We start from the raw sequence: 25568 nt of genomic DNA on the forward strand, positions 1-25568 counted from the left end.
ACTGGTACTGGTACAAGGCCTGTTAGGGCTGCACAGCAGGTGGTGAGCAGCAGGCTTCTTAGCTCCACCTCCTGTCAGATCAGCAGAGGCATGTGATTCTCACAGGAGTGTGAGCCCTATTGTGAAGTGTGCATGTGAGGGATCTAGGTTGCACACCCTTATGAGATCTAATGCCTGATGATCTGAGGTGGAACAGTTTCATCCTGAAACCATTCCCCACAAAATTGGTCTCTGGTGCCAAAAAGGTTGGGGACCACTCCTCTATAGGAATTCTTTTAACATTTCTTGCAAGACAGGTCTACTGGCAACAAATTCCCTCAGTCTTTGTTTGTGTGAGAATGTATTTATGTATTTATTATTATATATATATATATATATATATATAGAGAGAGAGAGAGAGAGAGAGAGAGAGAGAGAGAGAGAGAGAGTCTCACTATGCTGCCCAGGCTGGACTCAAACTCCTGGATCAAGCAATCCCTCCACCTCAGCCTCCTGAATAGCTGGGACTATAGGCACGCACAACTGTGCCTGGCTTCTCTTTACTTTTAAAGTATAATTTTGTGGGTACAGAATGCTGGCTGTTGGTGGCTTTTTTCTCTCACCACTGTAAATATTTCATTCCATTCTCTTCTTGCTTTCATGCTTGCTGAGGAAAAGTTGGACATAATTTTCTTCTTTTCTCCTCTACAAGTAAGGTCTTTTTCCCCGGGCTTCATTCAGAATTTTTTATCTTTGATTTCCTGCAACTTACATATGCATGCCTGGTTGTAGGGCTTTTGTTTGTTTGTTTGGCATTTGTTCTACTTGGTGTTCTCTCAACTTCTGTGATCTGTGATTTGGTGTCTGAAATTAGTATGAGAGAAATTCTCTTTCATTATTGCTTCAAATATTTATTCTATTCCTTTCTGTGGTTATTCTCTTCCTGCTATTTCCATTACACATATGTTATACCCTTTGTAGTTGTCCCATAGTTCTTGGAGATTCTGTTTATATAGTCTTACTTATTTTTGCAGTTTTGGCAGTTATTTTCAAGTTCAAATATTCTGTTTTCAGCCTTGTTCAGTCTACCAAAAAGCTCATCAAAGGCATTCTTTATTTCTATTACAGTGTTTTTGATCTCTAGTATTTATTTCTTTTTAGTTCTTTCTTAGAATTTAAACTCTCTGCTTACATCGACCCATTTGTTCTTGTATGCTGTCTACTTTATCCATTTAGAGCCCTTGGCATTGTGATCATAGTTGTTTTAAATTTCTGGTCTGATAATTCCAACATCCCAGTCATATCTGAGTTTGGTTCTGATGCTTGCTCTATGTCTCTTTAAAGCCTTTTTTTTTTTTTTTTTTTTTTTTTTGCCTTTTAGTATGCCTGGCAATGTTTTCTTCATAGCTGGACAGGATATACGGGGTAAAAGGAAGTGCTGTAACTAGACCTTTAGTAGTGTGGTATACAGTGGGGGAGGGGGAGAGGAAGAGTTCTATAGTTCTGTGAAGAGGTCTCAGTCTTTTAGTAAACCTGTGTCTCTAAACTGAATTTCACAAGTGCTTCTCAGTTCCTATCTGCCCTGATCCCTGCTAGGTGGGACGTGATGGCTAGAGTGGGCTGCAGCTGGGTATTTTCAGTTTTCATGTGGAAGGCTAGAAGAGACTGGAGTTCTTATTTCCCTTCTCCTGCATCATTTAGGCTCCTATAAATCATGAGCATTAGGCTCTATTTAAACAGTTTTTCCCAAGGGCAGACTTTGTTTAGAAGAGAAGAATAGAGTGTCCAGGTATATTTCAAATGGTTACTTTTCCTATCCCCTCTGCCAGGGACATGGAAGCAGGAGGAGATTTTTCTCTAATAAAAAGAGAACAATATTTGAGAACCTCTTTGAATTCCTATGGGTAAACTCATGAAAGTGTGGAGATCATCCCCTCCTTATGGCTGAGTCACTCTGGAATTTTTCTCTCTCAAACTTATCTACACTGGGCCTCCGGCAATTCAATTACAGTTCAGGTTTTCCTGCCCTAGCCCTGGTTCCTGCTGAGATTTCTTTCTTTCTTTTTTTTTTTTTTTTGAGACAGAGTCTCTGTCGCCCAGGCTGGAGGGCAGTGCCGTGATCTCGGCTCACTGCAAGCTCCGCCTCCCGGGTTCACGCCATTCTCCTGCCTCAGCCTCTCCGAGTAGCTCGGACTACAGGCGCCCGCCACCACGCCCGACCAATTTTTTGTATTTTTAGTAGAGACAGGGTTTCACTGTGGTCTCGATCTCCTCACCTCGTGATCCGCCCGCCTCGGCCTCCCAAAGTGCTGCGATTACAAGCGTGAGCCACCGCCCCCGGCCCCTGCTGAGATTTCTGCGCCAGTAAGTTGTGATTTTTGATATTCTCTTGTTTATCTCTTCAGTTTGCCCTGTAACCTTATCTCTCTACAGATCTAAGAAGAGTTATTGATTTTTCTATTTGTTCAGATTTTTACTTATTGTTAGGAAAGATTCATGACTTCCTGGCTCCTTACTTGCTTTTCTCATTCAATATTCCCTATGAGTACATATTTTATAATTTAAGCAACTTGTTTTGATGAACATTTAGATTCTCCACCCTCTCTTTTTTTGATTACTTAGAACGTTTAGGCCAGACACGATGGCTCATGCCTGTAATCCCAGCACTTTGGGAGGCCGAGGCGAATGGATCGCTTGAGCCCAGGAGTTTGAGGCTCTACAAAAAAATTAAAAAAAGAAAATTAGGTGGGCACGGTGGTGTGTGCCTGTAGTCCCAGATACTCGGGAGGCTGAAGTGGGAGGATCCCTTGAGCCCAGGAAGGTGAGGCTGCTGCAGTGAGCCGTGTGATTACGCCACTGCACTCCATCAAGCCTGGGCAACAGAGAGAGAGATTCTGTCTCAAAATATATAAATACATAAATAGAAAAATAAAAGAATGTTTTAAGCATAAAAAGTAAAAATCTTGCTTGTTTTAAAATGATTTCAATTTCTTTTTTATTGTATACATTTAAGGGTTACATTAAATGATTTAAATTTCTAATACAGATGTTAATTCACTTTATTAACTTCCTCCGGAGATAGATGCTCAGAAAACATTACATATTCACAAAATGAAAAAAAAAAAGTGTTAAAGTAAGTAACAGTTTTTAAAAAACTTCTCAAACTATAATTTTTTATCCAGTGAAAATACCCTTCAAAAATAAAAGTGAAATAAAGATATTCTCATGCGGACAAAACCTAAAAGAATGTGTCTCCAGTAGACCCTCACTATAAGAAATTTTTTTTTTTTTTTTTTTTTTGAGACGGAGTCTCACCCTGTCGCCCAGGCTGGAGTGCAATGGTGCGATCTCAGGTCACTGCAACCTCTGCCTCCTGGGTTCAAACAATTCTCCTGCCTCAGCCTCCCGAGTAGCTGGGATTACAGGCGCCCATCAGCACACTCAGCTAATTTTTGTATTTTTAGTAGAGACGGGGTTTCGCCATGTTGGCCAGGCAGATCTTGAACTCCTGTCCTTGTGATCTGCCTGCCTCGGCCTCCCAAAGTGCGGGGGTTGGTTACAGGCGTGAGCCACTGTGCCCAGCCCCAAAAAATTCTTAAACAAGTTGTTCAGGCCAAAGGGAGGAAGAAATGAAGAGTACCAGAAAGGGTAAATATCTGGCACATATAAAAGGCCTACTTTAAGTACCTTTGTTATATATATTCCATATTTAATAAATTACATTTGTGTGCATATATATGTCTTTTAAATATAATTAACCATTTAAAGCAAAAATAATAACAATGTTGTTTAGGATTTATGATATATGCAGAAGTAAAACATAAGAAAACAAAAGTACAAAAGTTAGAAGGAATAAATGAAATTATACTATTATACTGTTGGTTGAGATTATTATTATATATTGTTACATTGTTCCTGAAATAGTTTAATGTATCTTGCTTGGGATACAATTTGCTTGAGTACATACAATTGTCAAAACTCTTTGAATAGAACATCTAAGATCTATGCGTTTGTCTGTATGTTAATTATACCTCCAACATTGTTCTTAAACAGTGTGATTGAGATTGAATTTACAGGGATGTAGGCTGTATCATATTTCAGGAGTCACTGCTGTTTTGAACAGATAATCTCATGGGTTACCTTTCTAAGGAAGTAGTTCCACAAGACTCTCATTGAAAACAAGAGAGCTGGAAAACAGGTATTTAGTATTCCTGGAGTAAATTCTTCAAATTTAGATTCCTACAAAAAGTCTTCAAGAAAGAATATTGGGGATCCTAAGTTTTATTTTATCTGTCTTTCAACAAAGATTACATAAGATCACAATGATTTTTAAAATGTAGTTGAAAAGATTTTTCTACTACACATTACTTTCTTACTATCTGTTGTGATCACCCTGCAGGGGCGGGATGGTCCCTACCATCCAAAATTTGGTTCAGATGTCAAGACTGATGATGCACACACACCAGAAGAGTATGAAAAGACTTAATATCCCTAGAATGAAGATTTCGGGTGCGGTGGCTCATGCCTGTAATCCCAGCACTTTGGGAGGCCGAGGCAGGTGGATCACTTGAGGTTAAGAGTTTGAGACCAGCCTGGCCAATGTGGCGAAACCCCATCTCTACTAAAAATACAAAGATTAGCTGGGTGTGGTGGCGTGTGCCTGTAGTCCCAGCTACTTGGGAGACTGAGGCAGAAGAACCACTTGAACTAGTGAGGTGGAGGTTGCAGTGAGCTGAGATTGTGCCACCACACTCCAGCCTGGGTGACAGAGCAAGACTCCATCTAAAATAAAAAAGCCAAAAAAAAAGAGAAAAGATTTCTGGAAAGAGCAGGGCAGAGCTTAAAATGACTTGGGGGAACAGGAAGGGTGACAGGCTTCGGTCTTTATGGTGGTTGGGGGTGGGCTGGAGTGCAGCATCCTCCATGTGCAGGCAGGGTGCATAGTTTGAACTTCCCACTGGTGCTAAAGAAGGGAGCACCCATGCTGTCTCATCAGCTTGTCTGGATGTGGGACAGAGTGGGAAACAGGTGTGGTGAGGCTAGAAGGCTGTCAGTCTTGCCTTTGTCAAAACTCAGAACAATACTCTTAGAAAGGGTGAATCTATACTCTATATAAACTATACCTCAGCCAGGTGTGGTGGCTCATGACTCTTAATTTCAGCACTTTGGGAGGGCTGAGGCAAGCAGATTGCTTGAGCTCAGGAGTTTGAGACCAGTTTATGCAACATGGCAAAACCCTGTCTCTACAAAAAGTACAAAAAAATTAGCCAAGCATGGCGGCACAAGCCTGTGGTCCCAGCTACTCAGGCAGCTGAAGTGGGAGGATCGCTTGAGCTCAGGAGTTCAAGGCTGCAGTGAGCCATGAGCGTGCCACTGCACTCTAGCCCTTTTCTTTTGAGCCATATACCCTGTCTCAAAAGAAAAACAATTTTACCTCAGTAAACCCGACTTTAAAAGGAGAGAGAGAGAGATTGTTTGTAAAGAGCTTATGATAGTGCCTGGCACATAGTGAGTGCTCAATGTTTACTGCTGTCATTTTAATTATTATTATTACTACGGCTACCACCTCTACTCCTCCTTCTATGACCTTTGAATTGAGAATAGTACTGTGAAGAGAAATAGGACACATTGTGTCCACCCAGTCTTATAATACAATGTGTGATGTAAACTCGCAGTCTTCTTCATCTTATATATAAGGAAACTGAGGCCCAAAGACTGATCCCATTTCACCCCTTCCCCCTCAGACTTGTACCTGTTCCTACCCTTCTTACCCCACCCCAACCCTGCCTACACTGATCAAGGTAAATAACGCAGTTCACTAAGGTGGATGGACCAATGGAAAGACACTGGAGGACATTACACAAAGACAACCTTTCTGCACGCTCTACAGCTCAAACCTCAAGGCTTTTCAGGGTCCAGAAATAACAAAATTTTTCCCCTGATGAACCAACTAGGCTTCAAGGGCAGATATCTCAGACTGGCTTCTGTGATGGCCTCCAGTTGATCATTCTACCCAGGAAAAGAAATTTAAAACTCACTGTTCCAAGATTGATTTTGCATTTTTCCTTCTCCCTGTCCTCTACAAACCCTGTTTTGATCCTTACTCATGTAAGTCAATCTGATGACTGTCTTCCTCATATACAAGTAAATTTACTTGCAGATACCTAACTAGAAATTTCAGAGTTAATCCTTGACCTTATATTTCTCAAAGTTTTACCAAGAGTTCCCCCGGACCCCGAGTCCTACCACCAGTGCCAAGAGAAGTATGCAGCCTAAAGGTGCACCCTGCCCCAAGTGAGATCTCTTAGTTCCACAGCTGACCTTTCCTGGCTCTTCTGGTGAGTGGTATGGAAAATGATGGAGAAACTGCCATATGTTTTCATAATGGTCAGACCAATTTACATTTCCATCAACAGTATACTAGGGTTCCCTTTTCTCCACACCTTTGCCAGCACTTATCTTGTTTTTTTTTTTCGTAATAGCCATCCTAATAGGTATGAGGTGGTATCTAACTGTGGTTTTGATTTGTGTTTTCCAGATGACTTGTGAAGTTGATTCAGTTGTCATATACCTGTTGGCCATTTATATGTCTTCTTTGGAAAAGTGTCTGTTCAAGTCCTTTGCCCACTTTTTAATTTGTTAGTGTATGTTTGCTATTGAGTTGTATGAGTTCCTTATAGTATATTGTGGATATTAACTCTTCATCAGTTATATGGTCTGCAAATATTTTCTCCCACTCTGAATGCTGCCTTTTCATTTTTTTTATGTGTATACTTGACTTTTAAAATCAGTAACAAGGTCCATACAATTCACATTTGGCTGATATGCCTCTTGATTCTCTTGTAATTTGTAAGTTCCTTTGACTCCTTTCCTTCTTTTAATTTATTTGTTAAAAAATGGAATCATTTGCACTATAGAATCTCCCACATTCTGGATTATGACAATTGCATTCCAATGGAGTCCTTTAGCATGTTCCTGTGTTTCTTATAATCCGGTAGTTAGATCTAGAATTTGACCAGATTTAAGGCCAATTTTTTTAGCTAGAATACTGCATGGGTGGTTATATTTTAGCTAGGATACCGCATGGGTGGTTCATGATATCATGAAAAAAGCATGTTCTTAAAGCAATTTAAGTGACAGTACAAAAGGTTGAGTCAGGTGGGGCATGGTAGCTCATGCCTGCAATCCCAGCCCTTTGGGAGGCCAAGGCAGGAGGATTGTTGAAGCCCGGAGTTCGAGACCAGCCTGGGCAACATAGTGAGACCCCGTCCCTACAGAAAACATTTTTTTAATTAGCTGGGCTTGTTGGCATGTGCCTGTAGTCCCAGCTACTCAGGAAGCTGAGGCAGGAAGATCGCTTGAACCCATGAGGTCAAGGCTGCAATGAATCATGATGGCAACACTGCACTTTAGCTCAGGCAACAGACCAAGGCCCTGTCTCGAAAAACAAAAAACTATAACAAAAAAAGAAAAGGTTGGGTCGATGACAGTTTCTAGCGACTGATGCCACCACTCTGTTTACAGAATCACCCCTCTCCTCTGGCCCTGATGTTTTATCATGATATCATATTTACAATGCCTGGCAAAGGCTTCATTCCCATTTGGCATACTACCTCTCAGCCAAATAGACCTTTTGAAAGCCTGTATTATGTATATAACATATAGGCTCACACTGGATAAGCTATTTTATAACCTGACTTCTTCAAAGAAAGTTTACATCATGTTTAAACCATGTTTTAGATTCTATATTTTTAATTAAAAATCTAAGGAAGAAGGATATTTCACATTTCTGTAAACTCTAAGATCTTGCAGCAGAAGCAAAACTGCACATTTAGGGGTGCCTGCCCCTCTACTGATGCTGCCCTTTGTGGGTCATATGTCCTTAGGAAAATGAAAGACTGTGCACTCTTGATTTGTTGGCCAGCTCTGTTGACATCTTTCAGTGGTTCCTTTTATGTATGGGCACTCCTACAGAGGCCTCTTGTACTTTGGGAACCGGTGAGTCTCCCTGCCCCTAGGGCTTTTTAGTCACATGTCCATCCACTGTTTCAGTGTAACATGCATCTAGGCAAGGTTAACGATTAAATGGTTGGGATGAAAGGTCATCCTTTACGCAGAACGTCAGAATGGTAGATAATTCCTGTTCCACTTTCTTTGACGAAACAAGTAAAGAAGAAACAACACAATCATATTAATAGAAGAGTCTTCGTTCCAGACGCAGTCCAGGAATCATGCTGGAGAAGTTCTGCAACTCTACTTTTTGGGTGAGAAATTACATTTCTCTTCATATTGACTCTTCTCAGACTCAGAACAAGTGGTAGTTAGTTAACTTAGGGTGGTCACCAACAAGAACCAGAAATGTTAGATGTGCAATTGGTCTAAAGCTCAGGCTTTTTAGAAAGCATAATTCATAATATCTCCAGAGGATATAAGATCTGGGAAAGGTAATGCAAATTATTCTCTGTCATATGTTTTTTATATCAGACTCTTGTACTAGCTAGTTGCAAAATTGCCTTCTCTAAAGAGAAACAGGTAAAAACCTTCCAATTTAATCCGTGTGAGAAAGGAGAATTGTTGCATACTTTGCTAGTAGAAGGAAGAGAAGGTCCGTGACTGAGTCTTGCTGAGACATGTTGATGTTGAAATGATAATGATAAGTTCTAGAAGAACTGGCAACTAATGATATGGACTAGAAGTTGAGTCTAGGGATGCAACTTTGGGCATCATGAGCACTGAAATAATTTTTGAACAACTAGAGTTGGGTAATATTGTTTTTAAGGAAAAGAAGAGACACTACTTAGAGGGTGAACAAGAACAGTGTAACATTACAAAGTCATAGATAGCAAAAAATTTCAAGATGGGGCCAATCAACAGTATCAAAGGTCTAGTGGAATAGAAAACAAAAAAGGACGTTAGATTTAGTGATTTTAGTAAGGGTTTGGTGAGAAAGTGTCATCTGCAAACTCCTAGCCTCAGCATCAGAATCACCTGGGGCAATAAATATAGTTTAAGTATCTTAAGTGATTCTTCTGAATTCTAACATTTGATAACCTTATATAGAGGTGAGAGGGGCAGGGATGAGATAGCAGAGCACCTGGGCAGCACCTCGTGTTTTAGAAAGGACCTGGGTCCCAAGACCCTCGAGGCCAGGAGTGTATACCACGGCAAGGTGGATCTTCATGGGCTGTAGTATCTAGACAGGCCATCTCTTGAGAATTCTTTCTGAGAACTACCTGACAAACTTTCTTGGTCAGGGCATCGCAAGCAATTCTTTAAAGAGTCTGTATAAATAACCATATAAAACAATTTTTAACTATTTATAGGAAAAGAAAAATCTACACTCATGTGACTCAGATACAAGAATTGGTGCCCACCCCCCACCCCCCAACTTCCACTTCACAAGACACTTCCATTTATCGCAGAATGCAAAGACTGCACAAAACTTGCTGGTTGGAAGCCTTCTGTCCAACAATGCTGTTGTCACTGCTGTGCTGAAACTGGCCAGGTTTTTAATGTAAGCGCTTTGGGCCATCAGAGAGCAAATGTTACAGTATGACTAAGCATTCTCCCTGCATGGCGCCTGCATGTTTGAATATCTGCCAGTGAGTTCAGTTAGTGCTAGAAACTTGAATAATTTTTTATATCCCAGGGAACTATTCTGTCCTTTAAACTGGGGAACAGTCCTTCTTCATCCTATAATTCGGCAAATGCAGTGGTGAGGTTTACTCAGAATACCTGGTACAAAATTCACTTAGAATCACAAGAAGACAGGTTTTTGGAGGGTGGGTTGGCCAGAAAGTAACTACATTTGTCATTAAATGGTGAATTTGTATCCATGTGCACAAATAGGAAAATACGGATAGTTAAAGGGTAAGGCTGGATGTGGATATGGAGTTGAGTTTAAATTGTGTGAAAGCAGTGGGATGTGCTGCAGGGCGGTTTTCTGTCTTCACAATGCATGTATGCAACAATTCTTCCCCTTTGGTCTCTCCAGAATTCCTCATTCCTGGACAGTCCGGAGGCAGACCTGCCACTTTGTTTTGAGCAAACTGTTCTGGTGTGGATTCCCTTGGGCTTCCTATGGCTCCTGGCCCCCTGGCAGCTTCTCCACGTGTATAAATCCAGGACCAAGAGATCCTCTACCACCAAACTCTATCTTGCTAAGCAGGTAAAATTAACACCACTGTTTCTGAACTCTAATTCCTTGGTGCACAGTAGAGACATTTTCTTGGTGGTTAGTGTTCTCTTCCTTGTCTTTAAGCAGCTGTCCCAGGTGCCATTGTCTCAGGTAGAGCCAGGCTCTAGGTTTCTCTCTCTCCATCTACCCTAATTCTCACGGGTCCCTTGCTGCATTTCTTAAATCAAAGTGGCTTTGATTTTTGCATAAGAATGGTGACTCTTAATTCTTGTGGATATTGGGTTCCCTAAACACAAAGGGCATATTATCAATCAAATTATCTTTATAGCATTTGAGAAATGAACACTGGATCACCTGTCTTTAAACAGCTCTAATAAATCAGTGGACTGTAATTCAGTTGGCATCTACCTCGTGAAAATGAGCTAGATAATGGATCTCCTGCCCCACTGAGGCAATCCAACTATCACTTATCTTCAAAAACTTGGGTCCGAAATCAGGTTTCCATTTTCCCCGCATATGTGATGAGTCAGGATGATCACTCACAGTAGAAGGAGGAGGGGTAAGTGTGCACAGTGACAAGCACGAGTAGGGAAATAATGGAAAGGACAGGTCTGCGGGAGAGGCCCAGGAGGGGCCAGGAGGGGAGGAGCCCTCAGCCAGCTGCACCAACTCACTCAGGGAAGGGTCTTGTGGGAACCCAAGACCCTCATTCGAGGTTGTAAAATTATCTCATAAAATCTTCCATCTGCTTCCTTTCACTATTTTTTTTTTCTATCTCTCCTTATTATCATTATTACTACCATTTTAAATGGAGTCTCACTCTGTTGCCCAGGCTGGAGTGCAGTGGCACTATCTCGGCTCACTGCAACCTCCACCTCCTGGGTTCAAGCAATTCTTATGCCTCAACCCCTCCCGAGTAGCTGGGATTACAGGAGCACGCCACCATGCCCAGCTAATTTTTGTATTTTTAGTAGGGGCGGGATTTCGCCATGTTGGCCAGACTGGTCTCGAACTCCTGACCTCAAGTGATCCCTCCTGCCTCGGCCTCCCAAAGTGCTGGGATTACAAGCCTGAGCCACCCGCCCAGCCTCTGTCAGTCCTTATCTTTCAACAGGTTTTTAGAAAGGCAAACTAGATTCCATTGTTCTACTAGCATACCTAACAATGACTCAGGTTACCTGGAATCTTAAAGGAGGAAAGAGCTTGGCCAAAGGAAGTGGATTTCACCTTGACACTTTGAGGTCGGGGTTGATTGTGGGTTTTATTAGATTCTGATTAGAAAAAGAACAGTCTCAGAGCTTGGGACAGTGTCACTGTCTCCCTTGTTGACCTGAGTGCCCATCACAGGACCTAGCATGTTTCAAACACTCCCACTGGAATTCAACATTTGTTGAATGTTGGTGTTAAATGCATTCTAGGAATAGTGGTTGATTCAAGAGTAAGTTAGAGCTGACCTCAGTGGTACATACCTGTAATCCCAGTTCCTCTGGAAGCTAGAAGTGGTAGGATCACTAGAGGCCAGCCTGGCAACATAGCGAGTCCCCATCTCTTAAAAAAAAAAATAAAATAAAAATAAAAAGGAAAGAAACATATGTTAGACTTTGAACATTCTGAACATTAAACAACTCTGAACATTTAATAACATTCTCAGTACCCTTGGAATTGGGTCATTGTTCGAGGTTAGAAGCAATCAAGTTGGGAGGCTTCTTCTACTTTCTGGAGCTTCCAAGAAGAAGGTGGTTAATGAGCAAACCAATATCCCATCCTAATAAAAGCTATTAGTTAACTCTTTTACAAAATACTTTATTGAGATATAATTTACATACCATACAGTTCTCTCATTTAATACAATTCAGGCCGGACGCTGTGGCTCACGCCTGTAATCCCAACACTTTGGGAGGCCGAGGTGGGTGGATCACTTGAGGTCAAGAGTTCAAGACCAGCTTGGCCAACACAGTGAAACCCCATCTCTACTAAAAATACAAAAAAATTCGGCTGGGCATGGTGGCTCATGCTTGTAATCCCAGCACTTTGGGAGGCCGAGGTGGGTGGATCACGAGGTCAGGAGTTCGAGACCAGCCTGGCCAACATGGTGAAACCCCGTCTCTACTAAAAATACAAAAATTAGCCAGGCATGGTGGCGGACGCCTGTAATCCCAGCTACTCAGGAGACTGAAGCAGAGAACTGCTTGAACCTGGGAGGCGGAGGTTGCAGTGAGCTGAGATCATGCCACTGCACTCCAGCCTGGGTGACAGAGCAAGACTCCATCTCAAAAAAAAAAAAAAAAAAATTAGCCTGGTGTGGTGGCACACACCTGTAACCCCAGCTACTCAGGTGGCTGAGGCATGAGGATCACTTGAACCCGGGAGGTGGAGGTTAGAGTGAGCCAAGATCGTGCCACTGCACTCCAGCTTCAGACTCTGTCTCAAAAAAAAAAAAATGCAATTCAGTTTTTTTCAGTATATTAACACATATGTGCAACCATCGCCACAGTCAATTTTAGAACATTCCATTATCTTTAACCCCGTCTCCTCATTCCCCTTATCCTTAGCAACCGCTAAATCTCTTTTCTGTCTTTATAGATTTCCCTGTTCTAGACATTTCATATAAATGGAATTATATAATATGGGTCTTTTTTGATTGGCTTCTTTCACTTAGCACAATGTTTTCAAGGTTTATCTATGCTGTACCATTGCTATACCATGTATTGATATTTTACTCCTTTTTTTTTTTTTTGGGACGGAGTCTCGTTCTGTCGCCCAGGCAGGCTGCCAACATAGATTCCTGCCAACAGTGTATTAAAGTGCATGTCCTTGCACCATTGTCAGCATTGAGTTATTTTCAACTTTTATGTGTAAACATGACATCTCACTGAGTTGCTTTGCATTTTTATGAATACTAACGCAATTGTTTTTTTTAATTTGTTAAGTGTATTTCATTTGCGAATTGTCTGTTCATATCACTTCCTTATTTTTTTAATGGGGGTGTGAGTGTATTTAACTTATCTTTTGAACGGATAATTCTCAGAGGATCACAAAGTTCAAAAAGTACAAAAGGAGCTGGGCATAGTAGCTCACGCCTGTAATCCCAACACTTTGGGAAGCTGAAGTGGGAGAATTGCTTGAGCCCAGCATTTCAAGACCAGCCTGGCCAACTTGGTGAGACCTATCTCTACAAAAAATAAAAAAAATCACCAGGCATGGTGGCATGTGCCTGTGGTCTCAGCTACTCGGGAGGCTGAGGTGGGAAGATCACTTGACAAGTTCAAGGAGGTCAAGGCTGCAGTAAGCCATGTTCACACCACTGCAGTTCAGCCTGGGTGACAGAGGTAGACCCTGTCTCAAAAAAAAAGAAAAAAAAAGGACAAAAGGGTACCCAGTACTCTAGTCACTCATTCATGTCTTAGTTGGCAACCATTGATACCAGTTCCTCATATCTCCTTCCAGAAATAGCCTGTGCTTTTACAAACAGCTACGTACATATATTTTTTCACACAAATGCTGGTGTCCCATATGTGCTTTTCTGTGTCTTAGAGCTCCTTCCATTTTAGCACATAAAAATCTGCATGTTTCTCTCTTTTTGTGGATATTTTATTCATTTGTACCTAAGCAGCTAAACTCGTACTGATACCACCATGCAGCCAAGGTTACTGAAACCTCTTTGATTAGACTTCAGTCATATCCCACCCCCAAATCGACCCAATAGGTACAATGAAAACCAGTATATCAAGGCAGAATACAGAGCTGTAAAACAAGAAAAATCCTATGAGGGAGGGAGGGAAAAAGGAAGAATTCCGCCACTACCCAGACTAAAATTGAGTTAATATATTCATCTCCACACGTTTTCAGGCTGCGTGTTCATGGAGTAATTTAGGAATAAACCTATGATTTGTGAAGCACTGAAATACTTAGTGGTTTGCTGTATTACATCATAGCTTTCCCCAGCAGTTTCCAAGACAGCTTCCAAAAACTGGCAGGAGAATTTCGCTGGAGCTGCATGCAGGACTACCAAGATTCCTCCCCACAGTTATGAAACCGATTTTTCCGGGACTGGTTGTTCTAGTTTTCTGGGTGCCAAGTCTGACTTTTCTGGGAATGGTTGATCCACACTGGAAGGTTTCCAGATGTGTTCCCCAGGCATTCTTGGTGGTAGGAAGAGTAGAGGCCTGGGTATTCTGTAGATGCTGAGCCCTGAGTCATATTGTTGCTTATTCTTTGGTCAGTTGGCTTTCTACCACCTCTTAGCTTTCATTCTCTGTAACTAGCTTGTATGCTGTTTGTATCTAAGATTCAGGGTATTGGAAAGTTCTTGCGGCTGCTGGAGGCTGCGGTGTTTCTGTCTCTGAAATCCATCATTAATTACACACAGCTGGGCCGGAGAGAACATGATTCTGGTCTTCTGTTTCTTCTCCTGGATCTTATCTTCATTCTTCACTGTGCTCTTCTCTGCAGAAATGGGTAGTTTTACTGTGGGACTAGTTGAAGAATTAGAGCTTTCCTGAATAAATAGATCCATGGAGGAAGGAAGGTGAGGGAGCCTCTGAGTGGGACACCTCCTCATATGTCATTTGCAAGGATGGATAACTTTCATTAGGGCCACGAGTCACAGGCATTGGTGAAAGAGTCCCTAGAATTGGATGCTTTAGAATAAGGCAGGCTTTGGAGACAAGCTGGACTCACACTCATGTTATTGAAAAGGAGCGGGGAGGAGCGGGTGCAGTGGCTCACGTCTGTAATCCCAGCACTTTGGGAGGCTGAGGTGGGTGGATCACCTGAGGTCAGAAGTTCAAGATCAGCCTGGGCAACATGGTGAAACCCCATCTCTACTAAAAATACAAAAATTAGCCGGGCATAATGGTTCACACCTGTAATCCCATCTCCTTGGGAGGCTGAGGCAGGAGAATCACTTGAACCTGGGAGGCGGAGGTTGCAGTGAGATAGCACCACTACACTCCAGCCTGGATGACAGAGCGAAACTCTGTCTCAAAAAAAAAAAAAAGAAAAAGAAAAAGGAAAAGAAAAAGAAAGAAAAGGAAAGGTGGAGGAAAATTAAAGAGCTGGACTGTAAAAATGGCTAAGGCTTTAAGATTGAAGTATCTAGGTAGAAGATCTTAGAGAAATATGTAAAATTTCTCCAAATGTAAAAGTATCAAAAAGCCAGGATGAAGTCAGTCCCCTCCACATTACTGGCAGACAACCAGCTCAATCCCACAAAAAGTCTGCTTCTTTCTTTGTAATGATTCCTTGAGATGCTGTTATTTGAATGTACCATAATTTATGTGTCCTATATGACATGAATTTCATTGGTTTCTAATATTTTGCATCATGAGCAATGCTGCCATACACAGCTTTGTATATACTTGTGTATACAAGTGTGTCTATAGGATAAATTCCCAAAAATGAAATGACTGAGTTAAGGATATGTGAACTCAGAATTTTTATACACAGTGCAAACTGCCCTCAAAGAGGCTTTCCTTGGTCTCATCAACTTTGTATCACATTTTTTGATGTTTGCTAATTGGTTAGGCAAAAATGTTATGTTTCAAATTATATATACTTTCAAATTATATTCTCATATTAATGAGGTTAAGCACATGTTCATATGTTTAGAAGCCTTTTGTGTTTTTTTTAAATCCATTTATATTATATACTCATTTTTTTACATTGAGTTATTAGGGTATTTTTTAAAATTACTTTGTAGAAGTTCTTTATAAAGTTAACTGGTTTTTTTTTATATGAACTGCTCAGTGTATTTCAAATCCATTATATGAGTTTAATATATATAAGCTTATGGCAAGACCCCCTCCTTTTCCCTGGCCTGGGGAGTAGGCTGCTGGTTAGTACCCTCTAGTCATCTCCAGTGGCAGGTGCCTTAGCTCTAGCTTGCTCTATTTTACCTCCTAATTTACCTAAAGGCAACCGTAGCTTACCGCCTATGAAGCTATTTTTTTTTCCCAAAACCTCATAGTCTCTTGTGAGGAAAACACCCTATAGTGTATTATATACTTGAAAAAATGCATTTCAGTTATTAACATGTCTTTGACTCTACTCCTTACTAAATAATAGCACTGATCCTGTTAGTTAAAGTAAAGGCGCATTCATCTCCTTTCTTGGCTGGTTTTCATTACAAAGAGCCCATTATCTCTGCCTGTGCCATTCTGGATAAATGAGACTTAAAATAATGAATAAGGGTAGATGGATAGGGGCATAAAAGGATGAGGGGAGGGGAGATGGTGCCACATAAATATCTTCGTTTTGATGGCTAAGATGCTGGTATACTCAGTAGAGGCAGTAATTTTCCCCCTGATAGGTGGGGATGTGGGCCTTTAAAACAGTGTAATGTGTATCATGTCTTCTGAGCTCATAGGACAAATATTGATTGGCATTATCTGGGATCAAGACTGGGGCTGGGTGTGGTGGCTTATGCTTGTAATCCCAGCAGGTTGGGAGGCCAAGGCAGGCAGATCACCTGAGATCAGGAGCTTAAGACCAGCCTGGCCAACATGGTAAAATCCTGTCTCTACTAAAAATACAAAAAGTAGCCAGGTGTGGTGGCGCACACTTGTAATCCCAGCCACTCGGGAGGCTGAGGCAGGAGAATCACTTGAACCCAGGAGGTGGATGTTGCAGTGAGCCGAGACTGCGCCTCTGCACTCCAGCCTGGGCAACAGAGTGAGACTCCGTCTCAAAACAAAAACAAAATCCTATGGCCTAAGAAAGGGAATAGTGCCTTTTAAACCTAGTACTTTCTGTTGCTATATAACAAAATACCCCAAAACTTAGCAGCTAAAAGAGAATTCTTTAAATCTTAACAGTTTCTGTGGATCAAGAATTTGGGAGCAGCTTACCCAGGTTCTACTTCAAGGTCTCTCAGGAGGTTGAAGTTAATATGTGCTGTCTGGGGCTACTGGCATGTGAAGGCTTGACTGGGGCTAAAAGATCTGCTTCTAAGATGACTGTCACATGGCTGGTGGCAGGAAGCCTCAGTTTCTCACTGGCTGTTGGCAGAAGGTCTCAGTTCCTTACCAAGTGGACTTCTCCAAGGAGCTATTGGAGTGTCCTCATGACTGGACTGGTAGCTTTCTCCAGAGTGAGCAATCGGAGACAGAGAACAAGGAGAAATAATCCACATTCCTTTTTTATGCCCTAGCCTTGGAAGTCACACACTGTCACTTCTGCCATTTTCTATTCACCAGAAGTACATCCGTAAGTCCCCAGCCCACACTCAAGGGAGGGGGAATTAAGCTCTGCTCTTTGAAGAGAGGAATATCAAAAAATCTGCGGACATATTTTAAAACTTCACACTCAGCATTCCTCAAAAACAATGATCATGGCATACTTTGAGCATTATTCTATCACTTGAACTGTATGTATCCATTCTTTCCAGAAATATTTATTGTGTTATCTGAATCACTGCATACCATTTTTCTTATCCATCACTGGAAACCATTCTGTTCTAAGAGCCTTATAAAGAATGATATCCTCTTAACAGCGGTCTTTTTCCCTTCTCAGGTATTCGTTGGTTTTCTTCTTATTCTAGCAGCCATAGAGCTGGCCCTTGTACTCACAGAAGACTCTGGACAAGCCACAGTCCCTGCTGTTCGATATACCAATCCAAGCCTCTACATAGGCACATGGGTAAGACCTACACCACTTCTGCCCTGTTTACCTTTTCATTACCCATAGGCATCTAGCTGAAATGTACTCTTTGGGGATGAAATTAATTCCAAGGTCATCTGTCTTTTTCACGGGATCCATAGTGAGGCAAAGCTTGGTTGGAATGGGGTGAAACAAATTTTAGCTTTTCATCTTCATTTGAGCATTAATGTATAGAGCCTTCTTCTTAGGTTAAGTATTAGCTTTCATGACTAAGATGTATATCTTATGTCCACATATCTTGCCATCTAAGGGTCACAGAAGAGAGCTAAGTTTCTTGATGTAAAAGAATATTTTAAATCTGTAAATATTGTTTTTAAATTGATTGATGACTCTAAACAATGGATCAGTGAGCTTAGAGTTTATATAAACTTGATATCAAAAAACTAATGTCTCTCTTGCAGGCATTTTTTCAGGGGGTGGGGCCTAGACAGTGTTTAAAAAGCAATTGAATTAATTGCCATCAATTCAGTGGCAACTAATGACACATAATTATTTGAACTTTCAAACTTTATTGAAAAATCAAAATGTCTGGCAATTGCAAACCTACGTTCAGGCAGAGCAATGTCAGCTGGGCCTCAGTAGCAGTGGCTCCTTTAGACCATGCGCTCGGCACAATCCTCCCTGGGCAAATGTTATAAATCATGGCTCTTTCCCTACCAGAATGCTGTTTTAGGAGCACAGCACTAGGTCTAGGAAATCAACATTTAATTTATTATATCTAATGTGAGATGATATAAGGCAATATTTTTTAAAAAAATTAATTGCTTAATCTTATATTAGAAAATCAAGCTACAGACACCTTGCACCTAATTAATTAGAACCTGCCTTCCGACCTTACTACTGCAATGTCTGAAATTAATTTTCATGGGTCTTGGAAAGGTTTTTCTAGCTCTCAAAGTAACTCCACTAAAATGCAGATAGTGACCTTCTACATTCTTGGCTAACATCCCACTCAAGTGTGGTCCATGGAGATGAAGCACTAAAAGAAAAAGCTGGATGGCATGGGGGGGACATGTTCAACCTGGCATCTGTGTGCTTTCTACCTGGCCAGATTAGTCACAACGGTCTCTTCCCTCAGCCCTCCTTTCTTCCCATGTTCTCTGACATCCTTCTCCCCTCAGTCCTCGGTTAGTAGCAGTATTCTTCAGAACATCATGTGAATTTCTCTTCAGCTCCTGATTTTGCTGATCCAATACAGCAGACAATGGTGTGTACAGAAAAACTCCTGGTTCCTGTCCCTATTCTGGATTCTCTCAATACTCTGTGGCACTTTCCAATTTCAGACTCTGATCCGGACACTCTTACAGGTAAGGAAAAAAAGAGTGGATGACACGAGGAGGTACCATGGGGCAACCTCTAACTCATAGTAAATGGCATCAAGTTGAGCTCCAGGATCGAATTGTATTAGAGGGATTTGATCATAGGCTTTAATCACAAGCATTGATATATACGGGCCATGTAGACTTCCTTTGGACAAAAGGCTCATTTCTCCTCTTTGTTTTTTTCCTCATAGGGTGACAATTCTAATCTAGCCTACTCCTGCCTGTTCTTCATCTCCTACGGATTCCAGATTCTGATCCTGATCTTTTCAGCATTTTCAGAAAATAATGCGTCATCAAATGTAAGATTCTAAATATGCCCATCTCATATATTACTTAATTGGATGATATCTTAATGAATATAACTTTAAGATGTCTGGGTCTCACAGAGGCCCCACAAGCCCAGAATAAGGTAGTACAGACCATTTTATGATAAGGAAACAGACAGTGATGAGAGTATTAAAATACTGACTTTTACTTTCACCTACCAATTGTCAGCGTAGTTAATTCATTCATATATCTATGCCAGAAAATCTGATTATCATTCTACTAGTGGCTTTAGGGTCTCCAAATAAACACATGTTGATAAGCTGACTTTAACATCATATCTAGTTTCTAGCACAACATTATATCATTAAAAAATAAGTTTCTGATTTTAGAGTCCCATGAAGTTCCTGTCTCCAATTGGTTTACGTTTCGATTTTTTTGTGTCTTTCAGAATCCATCATCCATAGCTTCGTTCCTGAGTAGCATTACCTACAGCTGGTATGACAGGTAGGAAAGCCTGGAGTATGGGTTGGCTGTATCCTTACTCTCTCACTCCTCTGAAAGTGTCAGAAAGATTTTTTATTTTATTATTAATTTTTTTTGAGATGGAGTTTCGTTCTTGTTGCCCAGGCTGAAGTGCAATGGTGTGATCTTGGCTCACTGCAACCTCCACCTCCTGGGTTCAAGTGATTATCCTGCCTCAGCCTCGCGAGTAGCTGGGATTACAGGTGTGAGCCGCCATGCCCAGCTAATTTTTGTATTTTTAGTAGAGACGGGGTTTCACCATGTTGGCCAAGCTGGTCTTGAACTCAAGCTCATGATCCACCTGCCTTGGCCTCTCTAAGTGCTGGGATTACAGGCATGAGCCACCATGCTCAGCCGAAAGATTAATTTTTTAAAAATGCCTCGTGTGACCTCCATTTATCTTCTACTTAGAGTCAGAGAGTGTTAAAACTTACAGACCAACTTAATCCAAGCCCTCCACTGGGCAGATTGGGATGCTGAGGAGAAGATGGAGGGGGATTTGTTTTGGTAGCCTAGGGGTCCCACAGGAGAAAAGAAAGGAGGCAGTAGGACAGGAAAGGAAAAATTTGGAGGCAGGTTTGGAGGGTAAGGGGTGAAATAGCTGGCTTGGGCTACCAGAGGATCTGGAGCAGGCACCCTTGGCCTTTATAGTTGCAGGGATCCATTTGGCAGCCTGGTGAAGTCTATGAATCCCTTCTCAGGAAGTGTTTTAAATGCATAAAATAAAATGAAAGACATTGGATTCTAAAGAAAACCAAATATATTGAAATATAGTTACCAAAATATTTTAAAAACAAATGTGTGATTTAGTAATATAAGTACTTCTTTATTAATGCATTAAATAACAAGATCTAGTGATGAGTCTAATAATGGCCATAATTTTAAAGTAGTGATGAGCATAAGTGAGCTATGAGAACATGTGGGATTTCTCAGCCTGGCACAGTAGCTCACGCCTGTAATCCCAGCACTTTGAGAGGCTGAGGCGGGTGGATCACCTGAGGTCAGGAGTTTGAGACCAGCCTGGCCAACACGGTGAAACCCTGTCTCCACTAAAAATACAAAAATTAGCCTGGCATGGTGGCACGTGCCTGTAATCCCAGCTCCTTGGGAGGCTGAGACAGAAGAATTGCTTGAACCTGGGAGGCAGAGGTTACTGTGAGCGATACCATTGCACTCCAGTCTGGGCGACAAGAGCAAAATTCCATCCAAAGAAAGAAAGAGAGAGAGAGAGAAGAAAGAAAGAAAGAAAGAAAGAAAGAAAGAAAGAAAGAAAGAAAGAAAGAAAGAAAGAAAGAAAGAAAGAAAGAAAGAAAGAAAGAAAGAAAGAAAGAAAGAAAGAAAGAAAGGGATTTCTAAATGCTAGATTTCAGTTAGATGCTATTACAAATAACAATATAATTTAGGCCAGGTACGGTGGTTTACAACTGTAATCCTAGCACTTTGGGAAGCCAAGGCAGGAAAATCACTTGAGCCCAGAAGTTTGAGGCTGCAGTCAGCTATGGCTGTGTCACTGAACTCCAGCCTGGGCAGAGAAAGACCATGTCTCTAAACATATATATAATTTATTTTCCATCCATATTCTCAAACTCCTGGCTAAGAGCCCTGATCAAGAGAGATGGCACAGTGGCTGGACATAGTGGCTCACACCTGTAATCCCAGCACCTTGGGAGGCTGAGATGTGCAGATCACATGAGGTCAGGGGTTGGAGAACAGCCTGGCTAACATGGTGAAACCCCATGTCTACTAAAAATACAAAAATTAGCTGGGGGCCTGGTGCAGTGGTTCATGCCTGTAATCTCAGCACTTTGGGAGGCAGAGGCAGGTGGATCACCTGAGGTCAGGAGTTTGAGACCAGCCTGGCCAACATGGTGAAACCCTGTCTCTACTAAAAATACAAAATTAGCCAGGCGTGGTGGTGTGTGCCTGTAATTCCAGCTACTTGGGAGGCTAAGGCAGGAGAATCGCTTGAACCTGGGAGGCAGATCTTGCAGTAAGCCGAGGTCGCGCCACTGCACTCCAGCCTATCGACAAGATCGCAACTCCGTCTCAACAGAAACAAAAAAAGAAGAAGAAGAACAAGAAGCCGTGTGCAGTGGTGCAAACCTGTAATCCCAGCTACTTGGGAAGCTTAAGCAGGAGAATCACTTTGAAGCCGGGAGATGGAGGTTGCAGTGAGCCAAGATTGCGCTACTGCACTCCAACCTGGGCAACAGAGTGAGACTCTGTCTCAAAAAAAACACAAAAAACAAACAACAACAACAACAACAACAACAACAAAACCACACACACAAAAAACAAAGATGCCACAGGGGCTGCTTTATTTCTTGAGGGCATCAAGGAGGCCCCCAAGGAGATGCCAGAGTGGCAGAGAGGCAGCCAGTGTTTGAGGAGGAAGGAGCAAGAGCAGGGTAAGGTGATGCTCTTTTAGCTGTCTTCCCCTTCTCTTGTCTTCTAACACATTCTTTTGCCCCCACCCATTCCTTTTGCTGCTCTCCCCACTCCTCTGTCAAGTTCAAAGGGCCAGGAGATGGGGATAGTCCCATTCTTCTGTCCCTCTATCCTAGAACCTGGAGGTAGGTTCTGATAGAAGTGGTGGAGATAGCCTCTGACCCAGCCTGGGGGTCTCAGCCTGTGGTTCGCTCTTGTTCCAGCATCATTCTGAAAGGCTACAAGCGTCCTCTGACACTCGAGGATGTCTGGGAAGTTGATGAAGAGATGAAAACCAAGACATTAGTGAGCAAGTTTGAAACGCACATGAAGAGAGAGCTACAGAAAGCCAGGCGGGCACTCCAGAGACGGCAGCAGAAGAGCTCCCAGCAGAACTCTGGAGCCAGGCTGCCTGGCTTGAACAAGAATCAGAGTCAAAGCCAAGATGTCCTTGTCCTGGTAACTTTCCCTTGAGTGTCTGTGTGAGCGCGCTGCATGTTTCAGGCAAGGGTACATCAGCATCATGGCGATTCTGTCCTTACATTTTTATAGCACTTCATACTTCTCAGTGCACTTCATATTATTAATGGTATTCACAATACTGATACTACCTTAGTGATGGATACATGGCGTGTAATGTACTGTTCTCTTTCCTTTGGGGTACTTTTGAAATTTTCCAGAATGAAACGTGGTTTTGAAAAAAATAATACCTTAGCATTTCTAGATTTTGCACCTTGGTACAAATTAGCATAAGTAGCCAATTTGTTGATTCATTCACTTGAAAATATTTATTGAGCACAACTGTGTGTCAGTGACCATTCTGGGCACTAAAATATTGCTCATCTTTTGAGAGCTAGAAAATATATAGTAAGCCCATACATAGGTTACTCTTTGAAAGTAATAGTAGCTATTAAGAAAATAAAACAATAGTGTATTTGGAGTGAAGTGCGACTTGAGACAGGGTAACAGGGGAAGCTTCTCAGAGGAGATGACATCTGAACAGACACTCAAATGATGAGATCAGGCCCTCCGAGGGACAGTCAGAGGGAAGTGTGTTCCAGTCAGAAGGAGCAGGCATGCGAGGCTGAGAGGGGAACACGTTTGGCTTGCTCAGGGAATGGCAAGAAGATCCAGGAGAGGGTGAGCATGACGTGAGATGGGCTCAAGGAAGTGGACAGGGATTAAGCTATGTGGACCCCTGTGGGCCACAATAAGGAATCTGGACTTTGTCTGAAGTCTGATTGCCAGCGGAAGGTTTTGAGCAGAGGAGTAATGAGACTGGATTCATGTTGTGAAAAGCTTACTTGGGCGGCTCCCCAGAGGATGGATTGTTGTGGGCAAGAGTGGAAGCTAGAAGGGAGGCCAGGGCAGTTGTCCCGGCAAGGGAGACCCATCAGATGGGGCCTCAGTGAAAGACATTGTGAGAGAGTATCACTGGTAGGCTGAGAAGCTGGGCAAGATAAGACTCAGGAGGATGTAATGAGGAGGCCAAAGCATAGACAAAGAGGCTGGTGACTGAGTCGTAATGCCCCATGTATTAGTTTCCTAGGGCTGCCATGATAGAGTACCACAACTGGATAGCTTAAAACAGAAATGTACTGTCCCCAGCTCAGGAGGCCAGAAGGCTGAAGTCAAGATATCAGACTCGCTCCCGCTGAAACCTGGAGGGTAAAATCCTCTCTTCTACCTTCTAGTGTTCGCCAGCAATGCTTGGCATTCCTTAACTTCTGGATGCATCACTCTGACCTCTGCCTCCACCATCACAGGACCATCTTCTCCCTGTGTCTGTCTCTTCTCTTCTTGTAAAGATACCAGTCATACTGCATTAGGGCCCCAGTGACCTCATCTTAATTTGGTTACATCTGCAAAGACCCTCTTTCCAAATAAGGCACATTTTAAGGTATTGGGGTGTTAGGGCTTCAACATAGCTTTTGGGGGTGGGGATACAATTCAACCCATAACATCTCACAGCAACCATGAAAAGAACAAGCATGAAAAGAACAGAAAGGACCTCTCAGCATCATGCCCAGGCCCTTCACTCTCAGGACTGCCCCTCAGGCCCCCACGCAGATGGGTCTCTCTTTTTACATGGGACTCTTACCAGCTTAGTTGCCTGGTTTTCTAATCTAAAATAGATTACAAGTATCAGTTAGGAGCGGGAGAGTGGAACAGTGAAGGCAGCTAGAAGGGCAGAAGCAACTAGGCCAGGGAGAGATGATCAAAACCTGTACAGAGAAGGCCACGGGGCTCACAGGCTGACCACCCTGGAGCTGCTCAGGCCAGTAACAGACATAACTCTGTGGACACTGTTGTTTGGTTTTGTACCTAGGAAGATGTTACAAAGAAAAAAAAGAAGTCTGGGACCAAAAAAGATGTTCCAAAATCCTGGTTGATCAAGGCCCTGTTCAAAACTTTCTACATGGTGCTCCTGAAATCATTCCTACTGAAGCTAGTGAATGATATCTTCACGTTTGTGAGTCCTCAGCTGCTGAAGTGAGTCCCCAGGCCTCACATGGTCCTTTCAGGGCCTCCTCTGCCACCCTTCTTTTTGCCCCTGTGTATGCAAGCAGGAGCTTTTCTTAAATCCCCATTTTTTAAAAATGCTCGTAATTTTCTTCCACCTTAACCTTACAGCATTGTGTTCATGAAGACCGCAGGCAGTTTTCAAGATGTATAATGATATGTACTTTAGCCTCTCTCTTTTCCATGTCTGTCTCCTCATAGGGGGCCGGGTAATTGTTAGGGGCTGTTTCTTGTTAAACTGCTAAGGGCTGAGCCAGGTCCAAGTGGCGGGTAGCATACCCCTGGAGAGTAACTGACTTCATCTCTCCATCGCAGCCTTCCATGGCAGCTTCGGGTTAATCTTGACAAGACTTCACAATCTGCCATGACCTGTGGAGTGAACCACCTGCAGGGAAAGACAGGGCCAAAGCATTGCAGTGACAGCTAGGTGGAGCATTTCTGTCATTATCCATTCTCACAGCCGTGGGTTATCAACCCTAAGCTCTTGCTGCTCATCTCCAAGTAAAAGCCAGAACGCCAGGCTAGACATGGTGGCTCATGACTGTAATCTCAGCAGTTTGGGAGATTGAGGCAGGGAGATTGAGGCAGGAAGGTTGTTTCAGGCCAGGAGTTAGAAACCAGGCTGGTCAACATAACGAGACCCCATCTCTACAAAAGAAAATAGTTAGCCAGATGCGATGGCATATGCCTGTAGACCCAGCTATTCAGGAGGCTGAGGTGGGAGGATCACC

At 42.3% G+C, this 25568-nt stretch overlaps 1 protein-coding gene across 4 annotated transcripts in view; it reads left to right on the forward strand.

Annotated features, from left to right (window-relative positions):
- The first annotated feature begins 1957 nt into the window (after positions 1-1957).
- Positions 1958-25568, forward strand: part of ABCC2 (ATP binding cassette subfamily C member 2) — a 64636-nt gene continuing 41025 nt past the window's right edge. The window contains exons 1-9 of one of the 4 annotated variants that reach the window (XM_055352735.2): positions 1958-2343; positions 8147-8243; positions 9974-10147; positions 17630-17755; positions 18949-19083; positions 19290-19397; positions 19814-19869; positions 22539-22773; positions 24644-24807. In XM_055352735.2, the coding sequence (XP_055208710.1) occupies positions 8211-8243; positions 9974-10147; positions 17630-17755; positions 18949-19083; positions 19290-19397; positions 19814-19869; positions 22539-22773; positions 24644-24807 (1031 nt within the window). In that variant the 5' untranslated portion in view covers positions 1958-2343; positions 8147-8210. Of the gene's footprint in view, positions 2344-6374; positions 8244-9973; positions 10148-17629; positions 17756-18948; positions 19084-19289; positions 19398-19813; positions 19870-22538; positions 22774-24643; positions 24808-25568 lie in introns of those variants that run through there. The other 3 variants (XM_055352734.2, XR_002007685.4, XM_019035518.4) reach the window with 3 other exon arrangements.

The sequence above is a fragment of the Gorilla gorilla genome, chromosome 8, assembly GCF_029281585.2.
Source record: "Gorilla gorilla gorilla isolate KB3781 chromosome 8, NHGRI_mGorGor1-v2.1_pri, whole genome shotgun sequence".
Lineage (NCBI taxonomy): Eukaryota > Metazoa > Chordata > Mammalia > Primates > Hominidae > Gorilla > Gorilla gorilla.